Raw genomic sequence first — 12,171 nt, 5'->3', positions numbered from 1 at the left:
TTTTTCGGATTATACAATTTAAAAGTTATTTTTAATTTCTAATAGTTCAAAAGTTATCTTTCAAGAAAAAAATATTTTTTGAATTATATGATATAAAAGTTACTTTTGGTTTTAAGATGACACAATTCGAAAATGACTACAATAGAAACAAAATTAAAAATTCATTTATAAGAAAAAGTAGAGAGGAATTTATGGAGGTGAAAGACGAAACTGCCTTCTTTTAGTGTTGTAACTAATGTAAAAGCCCAAAGTTCTAAGACACAAAAGGCTAAATATATAAAGATTAAGAGTGTTGCTTCCTCCACTATCATCAATTATTTTTTGTACCACTCCATACTCAATTTATCTTTGATATAAAACGGATGTCAATATCCGTTTCACCATTTCATATCCAACTTTTTGATTTATTATATTCAACGGATGTGTCAATCCGTTAACGGATATGATCACGTCTGTTTAAGTAATTTTTTTTAGTTTTTTAAATATTATATTTTAGTTAATTTATAAATTACTTTAATTTTTATTTTCTTATAATATATTACAAAAATTAATTTTATTTTATTTAATTAAATAATAATTATTAATTTAATTAAATAATATATATATTAATTTAAAATATATAAATTAATAAATTATAAAAAAAGAAAACTAACAGATATATCCGTTTCATTTATAATATTTATATTATGATAATTAATTAAATAATAATATATAAAATAAATTAATAATTATTATTTTATTAAATAAAATAACATTAATTTATATATAATAATATAATAAATTTAAAATAAAATAAAATAATATTTATATATTAATTTAAAATATAATAAATTAATAAACTAAAGAAAAAACTTATATGATCACGTCCGTTTACTTAGTAACATAATTTTTTTATAATAATTAATTAAATAATAATATATAAATTAAATTAATAATAATTATTTTATTAAATAAAATAAAATTAATTTATATAATTATATAATAAATTTTTTTAAAAATTAAATAATATTTATATATTAAATTAAAATATAATAAACTAAAAAAATAAGAAAACCTTAAGGACGTGGCACATCCGTTTATTTAATAATATAAAAAATATTAAATTAATAATCGAAAAACTAAAAAAAACATGAACGGATGTAGCATATCCGTTAATATATGTGACATATCTTTTGAAGTATTTTTTTTTCAACGAATGTCGATACTCGTTGAAGAAAAAATGTAGTGGTGTAAGATATATTAAAATATAAATGATAATTTTGAAATTTTCAAAAAATATGGTGATGCAGGAAGCAACGTGGGGTGGTGTAGGAAGTAACTCTCAAAGAGCAATATACTGAACGCACAACAGATGCCTTTTCTTTTTATACCTCCATAGTCCTGATAAAAAGACAGTTTTGCGCTTATTGAAAAATTAAACAAAATCCTACTTTTTCATTCTTTTTTCGTAGAACAGCCATGTTCTCCTTTCTCTCCCCTATCAGCTTGAGCTTTTTTGGTTGTTTCTCTTGACCGTTTATTGGAATCTTCTTCAAGTTTTAAAGTAAATACTCAAAGATATTTTTTGTGTTTTCACTTTAATTTTCCTTATAGGTTTAGCAATTAACCGATTGCATTATACCAAAAGTTATACACATTAAATAAAATTAAAATTGATTTATAACTAATATGTTATTATTTTTACCACCATCAGGACTGGACGATGGAGGACTCAAACCGATTGGTCAATAGTCAAGGCAATTACCTCTAATGCAGAACAAGTTGAAGGTAAAATATGATCGCTAACAATTGGACTGTAATTAGGATGTCTGTAATTAAAAGTTCAATCTAAAATCTATAAATATAGGTATGATTACCAACATTGTATTTACTATATCATTGATATCTAAACTGTCACACATTGAACTCACTTTGACATCAGAGTGCTTTCTAGAAATATCTTTCAAACGTTACAAGAAAACTTGGAGTTGAAAACAGTTTTGGACACTTAGATGATTTATTGGACGTTGGACTCTTAACCTCATTCCTATTTTCCGAAACAGTTTTATTATTTTGCTATCTTGAAAAGGCAGTGAATAAAAATAAAAAATGAATAAAGTTTAAGTAATTAAAATTACTACTAATCAAATTATTATCTTAAATTCTTGAAGTTTTAATCTTCTTTCTTTAATCTAAGTTGCATATATTTTATGATAAACTATTTCAAACTTTTTTTATAAAAAAATAGAATTCTTTTAACTTTTCATACCAAACACACTTGAATATCTTTGTATCAAGGATCAAGCGTGCACAAAAAAAAGTGAAGGGTGCGAATGTAAAGACGTACTCATTTGAATTACAGCGTATGGACAATATTTGAAGATATTTTCAAAAAAGGAAGAGACCAATTATGTTGACAACTATGGAGGAAAAGACAATGACATTATATTTCAGAAAAAAACAAAAAGTATTTTAAAGTATATTTTACTTATATAATTGATTACAGACAACACTATCAATAATAAAAAAAAATTATCATACATTTATTATTTGTTTTCACTTTTTTTTGTTTAATTTAAATAATTTTATCTTTTACCCTATTTATAATTTTATTTTCTTTTTTTCTTGTCTTCATTCATGCCATTATCTCAAGCTTAGAGTTTTGTTGATTGAAATCTATACAAATATCATCGTTTGGATCTTTCTTGCCATGTCAAAGAATTACGGAGTGTACGGTACATATGTTATTATTTGTGCTCTCTGTATTCAACAAGTAACATAATTAACACGAGTTTTAGTCAAATAGCTGGCCAGACAAAAGAAAACCACCATAGTCTCTTACGACAAATTCTCCCAAATCTGGTTGCAAATTTCAGAAACCATTCACGGAAAAAAAAAAGAAAAAAAATTTTAAACATGTAATTAAGAATAATCAGAAATGTGGAAACTGTGTTATGCATAGAAAGAAACCATGTCAACACCCTCGACTGTAAACATGTGCAACCATTTCACACTATCTAGGATTATAAGGTGAATTTAGACATTTTGGTCTTTATATTATATATTATATATATATATATATATATATATATAACTATTTTTAATATTCTTTTAACTTAATCGAGTTTTAATTTTATTTAAAATGTATAACGTTGATATTTTAGTTAAATTATTATTAATATCGTTTGATGAGTATGACATGTCATTATTTTTTTTTTTGCATTATTCTTTCAAAATTAGTATAAAGATGGACTTTGAAGTTTGTTATTTTTGATATTTAACGTTGAAAGGAAACATCAAGATCATACCCGAGGGTTTTAATTGATGTTAGAAAATAAAAGAAACGTTAATTGATGTTGGAAACAAATTAAATTTAGAAGTCATACAACACTGAGCACACCCCTTCCTTAGGGAGTGTTATCTGTATGTGAAATGGGACAATTTGACATCGGAGAAAACATATTTTTCGACATCACTATCGTTGGATCATGTCCTTTTCGCTCAACGAATGTTTGTGTTTAGAGTGGCACTGTTAAGGTTTTGGATGTCGAAAAATGTAACATTAAAAATATATGGATTTGTAAATTTTTTTTTTCTTATATGTTACCTAATTTTGTCATCTCTACTTAATGTGAAACTTTGAGTTTATATTTGGATTTCTAACCATCTCTTCCTAAAAAATGAGTTGAATTTTATTATGTGTTTTTACTACAATAGAATATATCACACTTCTTTTCTTAACTCTCACAATTATTATGTCTTACTAGAACAAGATATATATTTGTTTTTGTTTAAGTCACACAACAAAATAAATCAACTCTAATATCATTGTTCAAAAATTTTAATTGGAATAAATTAAGAAAATTTCTAACAATAATGTTTTATATTATATAGACTTGTTCATGAATCTACTCTCAAAAACTTGTACGCCTTTCTATTTTACTGCTAAATTTATGAATGGTTGAAGAAAATAAAAGAGTTTAACCACACAAATCTTACACTAAATGAAAAGGTAAAAGTTTAACATATTATATAAATAAAGAAAAGACATAAATTCAATAAACACAAACTAATAAATAAGAAAACTCATATATTAATATTAATTTGAGAAGTTGATTTTGTGAAATTTCATTAAATTTAAAAATCTTCTTTTATAAAATCGTATGAGTGTTAAGTATAATTTAGTCTAGAAAATCTTGATAAGTACATGGTGCTATTCTTTCATGATCTAAGAATTAACATGATATGATAGTTCAAGTTTATATTGTTCCAAAGGAGAAGGGTCAAAATCCATAAACAACTAATTTGGCTGGTAATTGAAATTAAGAGGCCTAAATGAAAAGCATTTTTCTTCTTCTTCCGTAAGTTCAGGCATCGATTTTTGGAACATCGATTCAGTGTTTATAATTTACACATGTCTTTTCTTTTATGTCGGGCTAATCTTTTATCAAAAAAGAAAGAAGATATTATACATGTCTGTATGTCATTCTGATATTTTGTATATGCTGAAATCAATTACTTTGTTTATTTCAACCATGTAAGTTGGCAAGTTGAAAATTGTCGGGTTCATACAAGTCAGATTTTGGTAAGTTAATTATAATAGAGCGTTAATTAAGGATGTTGGATAAGTAAAAACACCTCATGTTAAACAATTTGTTAAACACAATATGTTATATACGCGGTTCGCATGTTTTTGCAATCAATTTTTATTTCGTTGTTCATCTTTCGACCAATATTTTAGAAGATTCAAAATTTCTATATAAATATATAATTTTTTTGAAGCTATTAAATATGTAAAATATATTAAAATTAAAAAATAATTTAAATTATATATTAAGTTATATAATTATAAAAAGAAATTGGGAGTCAAGGTCCACAAAAGTTCCCCTTGAACCTGTTATAATTACTTACAAATGTGGTTGATTCGATGTTAATTAAATAGTATTAAATAAATATATTATTATTTTATAATACTAAAAATTTAAATTGAATTCTTTATCATTTAAAGCAATAAATTTGTATAAAATATTAAGATTTGTAACTGAAGTTTCTTTATTTTTCATAAATGATAAAATTATATCTAAAATGAAAAAAATTATATATATATATATATATATTATATTATTTTTTTAAAGAATTGGTTATAACTTGCCCTAACTTTTTTAAAGTGTAAGTTATTAAAACGCGATAAAAAATAAATAAATAAATAAATAGGACGTGATTTTAGAGTGAATGGAATTAGTGACAGTATTGGGAAGTATAATAAAATTATAGTTTAAATATGTTTTTAGTATCTGAATTTGTTTTTATCTAAAATTTTAATATATTTTAGTTTTTAAATTTAAAAATTAAATTGATATAATTTATTTAATTTAATTATATTAATTTTTTACCTATTAAATATGTTTTTCAATTAATATTAAAGTAGATGTGTGAAAGAGTATAAATAAAACTCACATATTAGTATAAAATATATTTGATAAGTTAAAATTTAATATAATTAAATTAAAAGAATTATATCAATTTATTTATAAAATTTGGAAGATTATAATGTATTAAAGTTTTAAAAATAATTAAATTCCAATTTTGTGTCAAATAAATTAAAAATATATTTAACTCATAAAACTGTAAAACTAGAGTGTTTAATTTATGGAAAAAATGAAAAAAAGAAGAGATAAATAGATGAATTAAAACAGGAAAAAAAATTGACTATCTTTTTGTTTTTTTTTTCTTTCGGTTTTTGGAACGTTTCTTTTGAAATAATTTTCAAAACAAAACAAATTTTGAATAAAAAATTGATTAATGGTTAATACGAAAATATTTCAAAAAAAAAATAAAATAAAGAAAAGTGCGAAGCGAAGCACACACTACACCTTCTCCTTTTGTTTTAGTTAGGCCATATCCAACATAGATTTCTCACCAAATTCTTTAAATTTCAAATTTTCTCAAACCACATTTTTTAGTGTTCTTCCTGTCAAATCATTTTTAAGAAACTCGTGCCTAACTTTGCACCAAGTGGTAGAATTCTTTTAAGAAATCTTGAAACTTTCATATTTTTACATTTTTTACTTTCACTTAATTACGTTTCAAATAAATTTTATGTAGAAAATTCTTTAAGAGAATTCATTTTCTTGCTAAGAAGGAATCATTTCTTATACAATTTATTTTTCTTAAAGTTGAAAAAATTGAATGTGTGGCGGAAAAAATTTCCAACGATTAATATCTTTAAGAATTATTTTTTCAAGTTAAGGAACCCATTAAAAGATTGCCATTGGAGATGCTCTTGATTTCAACACACCCAAAATGCTGGACCAAAGATCCATTAAATTCAATATGCTCCATTAATGAATTGTCTTAGCCCATTATAGATTTAAATAAATGGATTAAATTAAATCTAAATCCAAAGAATTGGTTTGGAATCCAAATTTGTGTGTGCGTGTGTGTGTGTATATATATATATATATATATATATATATATATATATATATATATATATATATATATATATATATATATATATATATATATATATATATATATATATATATATATATATATATATATATATATATATATATATATTTGATGTTCAAAAAGTATGATATTAATTTTAAAATTAATATTTTAAAAAGTTAACAAATAAACACACAACTTCTTTTTTATAAAAATTGAATTTAAAATTCAATTATTTAAAAGTATAAGTTTAGCTAAATGTAAATATAACTATTTCAACTTAAATTAAAATAAATTCAGTCTAATTATCTAAATTTACATTGAACTTCAATTGGATCTTTCCATATCTATCCTACATCAAAACGATGAAAAAGGTAACCCACATCTAATTTTCATACTTAATTCCCATCCACAAATTAAGAAATTCATCCACAATTATAGGTTCCATCTAATATTCACAATGTATAGAAACATATCTACACTTTAATTCCCATATTTCTGTCTATAGAAGTATATTGAAGCTGTCCTTTCTTATTCTAGTTTAAAAGCAAATGTTGACTTTTTTTATCAGCACTTAAAAATAAAAAATACATCAGCTTTTATATTTTTAAAAACAAGTTTTTGATATAGAAATAGGCACATTATCTAATAAAAAATGTAACTTTATAACTCACTTAACTATGGGTAATAAATTATGAATGTGTTGATTCAATCTAAACCTTATATATTATATGTCATTTTCTCATTCTTTTAAATACTTCCTTTGAATTAAAAACAATATTAATAACTTCAACTCTCATATATAATGTTTGGATGACCATTCACCTCTTACCTAATGGACCAAAATCTATTTCAATTGGTCCATAAAATGACTCCACAAAGATAATGTTTTACTTTTCACGTCAATTATTTCCTTTTAAGAAAACTCTTCATTTTCGAACCTTATTCTCGCTTTTCAAACTATTGCTTCTATTTTCGCATCATTCCAATCTCGTTGTTACACTTCTCGAGGTTGAGGGCTACTATATAAAGTAAGGATAATGATACTTTAATAATATTTTTTTGATGACATTTTAACATCATTTACGTGTCATTTTGCAATTGATCCAAAATTACTCCACAATCAATAATAATAATCATAAACATCAATATGAACTAATTACAGAATAATACGTAAATAATGTTAAAATGTTATCAAAGTATCATTATCCATAAAATAATGACAAGAGATAACAAATTTTCTTTTTACACAACCACGCACGCCGACTACTAAGTTGTCCTTTCCCTTCTTATTCTAGTTAAGAAAAATAGTGACATTTTTATTTTTACTTTTATCAGCAATTAAAAGTAAAAACTACATCAGCTTTTATATTTTTTTTGAAAATAAGTTTTCGATATAGAAATAGACACATTATCCAATAAAAAATGTAACATTTTCAATTAACTATGCGTCATAAATTATGACTGTGCTAATTTAATCTGAACCATATATATTATATATCATTTTCTCACTCTCTTTACTCTTTCCCTTGAATTAAAACCAATATTAATGACAGATAAAATTAGTAAAAGTATGCATCAATTGCTTCCTATGTGCATCACATGTATGGTTCACGAACGTCTTATCACAGTTCAAATATATGACTCTGCTAACGTCATGGAACATGATTATTGTCCTTCTATACCACTGTCCATTTCTCTTCACTTTTCCAAAACAACGCACGCACACACAATATATATATGAACCTAGAATTACCATACCAAGCGTGCATTCTTTTGTTATTTCCAATCTCATTACGTAGCTCATTGGAAGAACAGCAAAAATGGAGAACCCAGGTTGCACTTGTACATGGCGAACCTTGTACGAGAAACCACAAACCATGTTAGTTAACTTCAAAAACATGGTTGTAAAACTTGGAAAAGATGACCCCAGAAGGATTACTCACTCCCTTAAGTTCGGATTCGCACTGGTATTAATCACTATTTTTCAATATTTTCGTCCCTCCTTCTATGTTCTTGGTGACAACATAATGTGGGCCGTTATCACTGTCGTTTTTGTCCTGGAATTTTCTGTGGGTGAGTAATTAACCAAGTTTTTAACTATTTTTCTTTCATCAATGTAAACGTTTTGTTAACAAATGTGATATGTAATGTGATATGTAATGTAACATTTTTCAGGTGCAACACTCGGAAAAGGTTTAAACCGGGTGTTGGCGACGGCGTTTGCTGGTGGTCTTGCTGTTGCACTCCGCGAAATAGCGAGTTTTTTTGGAGATAAGGGAGAGGTCGTAATGATTACGGTCTCTGTATTTTTCGTAGGTAATTACAGTGCTAATTAATTAGTTTAACAATAGTTAGAATGAGACGAAGTTAATTAATTTACAAAGGCGTTTGATTTCACAGCTGGAACGGTGACGTTTCTGAGATTTTCCCCGCGACTGAAGGCGAAGTATGATTACGGGATGATTATTTTTAATTTGACCTTTTGTATAGTAGCTCTTTCGGAGACTACTGAGAATGAACTGTTGGAAGTTGCACAAGAGAGGTTATTAACGATCATAATTGGGACTTGCATAGCTATTACGGTATGTATTTGTATATGCCCCGTTTGGATTGGACAGGATCTTCACAATCAAATTGCTTCCAATATTGTAAAGGTCGCCGACTTTTTGGAAGGTAATTTATCTGCTTTAATTTTCCCTTCAATCAAACCTAATAATAATTACCGGTATTCATTTTCATGCCTAAATCTTGAAAAATCTCGATATTTTCCGAACTCTTGAGTAATTAATACCTAGGTTTGGTCTTTGTGAATGATGCGTAATAGAATTATGAGTTTTTGACTAATATGTGGACACTCATCATACTTCATTTAATAATTTTTCACTAATTATGAATGTTCTTGCTGCTGAAATTTAAAAACTAACGAAAAAGTGGCAATACTCAGGATTTAGAGATGAATACTTCAACAACTTAGGGAAGACAGCAGAGGCTGAGGATGATAAGTCATTTCTCCACAGATATGAAAGTATCCTCTCTTCAAAAACTAATGAAGAAACAATGGTGAACACCAATAACTATACTAATCATGTTTTCTCACATAATGTTTTTTGTCCAGAAAATTAAGATTGTCACGTTAACTATCTGCTATGTTTGACTTGATTTGGAATGCATAGGCTGTTTTGGCAAGATGGGAACCTCGTCATGGCAGGTTCAGATTTCGCCATCCATGGAAGCAATACTTGAAGCTCGGAAACCAAATTCGGTTGTGTGCTTACAAAATTAAAGCTCTCAGTGTCTTCCTCTTCCGTTCTGATCAAGTACGTACAACATTTCACATTTCTTCTTCAAATCCTCTGGATTTTTCAAGTAAAAATCAGTTGGGACTATAATAATTTAAGATCATTGAAGAACACTGTTTTTTGTGTTTTTCCTTCAGACCCCATATGAAATTCGAAGCAGGATTGAAGAGCCATGCGCAAACATCATAATGGAATCTGGGAAGGCTCTTAAGGAATCATCATTGATGCTTAAACAGTTTGCAAAGTCAGGAATGGCAAATCCCCATGTGGCGAATGCTAAAAATGCTTCTGAATCTCTTAAATCTGTTCTGAGAACAAACCCGTGGGAAGGAGCTGATCATCTGCAGATAATACCAGCAGCTACAGTGGCATCACTTCTGATTGATATAGTTTTCTGTGTTGAGAAAATTTGTGAAGCTGTTGAGGAACTTGCAAACCTTGCAAATTTTGAGCCCTCTGAGATACTCCATCGAGGAACAGTTCAACCTATTCCTGATACTGATGGTGCGGTTCATGTCATCACCATTGCTGAATGACAGTCGTCACAAAATGATTAAGAAGAAAGACCTGCTAACGAAATTGGTCAAAGCTGTAGGCAGATAATCAACAGATAATGTTATTACTTTCACTTAGTAACACAGTTGCGTGGTGTATGAGATAATTTTGTTATTATATTTTTTAAAATTATTTAAATATGTCTCAATCTTATATTTATATTGATTTTATTCAAGTGATTTAACTTTAAAATAATGATAAAATAATACATATTTATATTTATTTGACATATATTATATATTATAAAGATAAAATATCATAAAAAAAGTAAATTTTTATATTTTAAAAAACAATAATAATGTCAAATAAATATAAAAAAGTTAATATGTGTAATAGTATCATATTTCTTAATTTTATCACACTTGTTTTCAATTTTATTCAAAGATGTTTTACTATCATATATCTCAATGACTTCATAGCTGTGAAGGTGAAATTGAGATATTTTAATTTCTTGGAAATTTGTTAGTAGGATCTAAACGGATATAGAAAGAAAAAAAAGTTTGTCAATTGAATCCACATCTTCAATACTTTTGTCTGGATATTAAGAAAAGGTAACATATTATTAGTTATATTAATTGTTAAAAATACAAATGATGCATCAATATCTTAATAAATAAATACCCATTATTTTTCTTTAAACTAACTTGTTAGGAGAAGCTATAAAATGCTTTCTTTCACTGTAGGTATTTAACGGAAAACAAGAGAAACTTAATATATACAAATTGATTAAAAAATGTAAATTAAGATTTAGGGTATTGTTTAAACTTTTTTCAAAGTGTTGTTTCATCTTTATGTGGGCTCTTTAAATGAATTTGTAAATGATAGATTCGAAATAAAAAAAATATGTGCTATGAACTTCAGGTTAATTAATGTTTGATAAGAGACTTCCAAACATTAATTACACATAGGTATCTAAAAATTTAAGCATGATAATATAAGTGGTTGAAGAGCTTGTAAATTTTGTGCAACCATTATAAGAAATTTCACAATAATTGATGGAAAAGAAACCAGTTGCAAAAAACGAATTTTACAGACAAAGTTGTTAGCTGTTGTAATTCAAACCTCTTTCTGTTGTTGTTAGTTTCTGTTTAGTCTGCATGCCTATATATTTCATGCAGACGTCTCTGTAAAACTATCTCTCGTTTTGCTTTATTTTTTTCTCTTTGCAAACCCTTTGTGTTGTGTCCTTCTACGTATGTTCCAATAGTGGTATCAGAGCCAAGGTTCCCTTACCTTGGGCGTGTGGGCTTTTCGTTGTTTCTCTCCAGGCTTCTGTTGTGTCTGGTGGTGTCCTTGTTGTTGTTCAAGATTGTTGTTGTTCAAGATTGTTGTTCTTGGCTCGTGAGAATGGCTGCTGATCTTTCATCATCACAACTTCCAATTTTAACAGATAAAAATTGGAACCGCTGGAGCACCCAGATGAGGGTGGTGTTCCGTGTGCAAGGTGTAAGTGAAGTCATTGAGAAGACAGAGGATGATTCTTCCGGCAGAGAAGGACAAGAAAAGGAGTTCAAGCAGAAAGATGATAAAGCGTTAATGCTCATTCATCAATGTGTTGATGACGTCCATTTTGAAAAGATTCAAAACGCGTCTACAGCTAAAGAAGCATGGGGCATCTTGATGCGATGTTATTCGGGAGGAGAAAAAGTTAAGAAGGTGTGACTCCAAGCACTCAGAAGACAGTACGAGCATCTGGAATTGGAGGAAGGTGAACGGATAAATGAGTTTTTTAGTCAAGTCATAACGATCAAGAATCAAATGAAAGCCTGTGGTGAAGAGATTACAGACACGATGGTCATCGAGAAAATCATGAGGTCGTTACCGGAAATGTTTGACCACATAGTTGTTGCCATTGAGGAATCAAGGGATGTTTCTAAACTCA

The 12,171-nt window shown here is 27.0% G+C and overlaps 1 protein-coding gene across 1 annotated transcript; it reads left to right on the top strand.

Annotated features, from left to right (window-relative positions):
- The first annotated feature begins 8,255 nt into the window (after positions 1-8,255).
- Positions 8,256-10,363, top strand: LOC108332896 (aluminum-activated malate transporter 8). The gene is made up of 6 exons (XM_017568194.2): positions 8,256-8,508; positions 8,611-8,751; positions 8,836-9,108; positions 9,380-9,495; positions 9,609-9,752; positions 9,872-10,363. Exons 1-6 carry the CDS (start codon positions 8,256-8,258, stop codon positions 10,268-10,270), a joined length of 1,326 nt encoding a protein of 441 aa, XP_017423683.1. The 3' UTR covers positions 10,271-10,363.
- Positions 10,364-12,171: the final 1,808 nt, after the last annotated feature.

Source organism: Vigna angularis, chromosome 11, assembly GCF_016808095.1.
Source record: "Vigna angularis cultivar LongXiaoDou No.4 chromosome 11, ASM1680809v1, whole genome shotgun sequence".
Taxonomy (NCBI): domain Eukaryota; kingdom Viridiplantae; phylum Streptophyta; class Magnoliopsida; order Fabales; family Fabaceae; genus Vigna; species Vigna angularis.
The sequence above is the reverse complement of the archived record's forward strand: the minus strand, read 5'-3'. Positions and strand labels throughout refer to the sequence as shown.

What these genes read in the sequence shown, in the direction of transcription:
- LOC108332896 (XM_017568194.2), top strand. Translation starts at nt 8,256, where the DNA reads ATGGAGAACCCAGGTTGCACTTGTACATGGCGAACCTTGTACGAGAAA. An exon ending in GGTCGCCGACTTTTTGGAAG is followed by an intron (nt 9,109 to 9,379) that starts GTAATTTATCTG and finishes GGCAATACTCAG; the next exon opens with GATTTAGAGATGAATACTTC. An exon ending in AAACTAATGAAGAAACAATG is followed by an intron (nt 9,496 to 9,608) that starts GTGAACACCAAT and finishes TGGAATGCATAG; the next exon opens with GCTGTTTTGGCAAGATGGGA.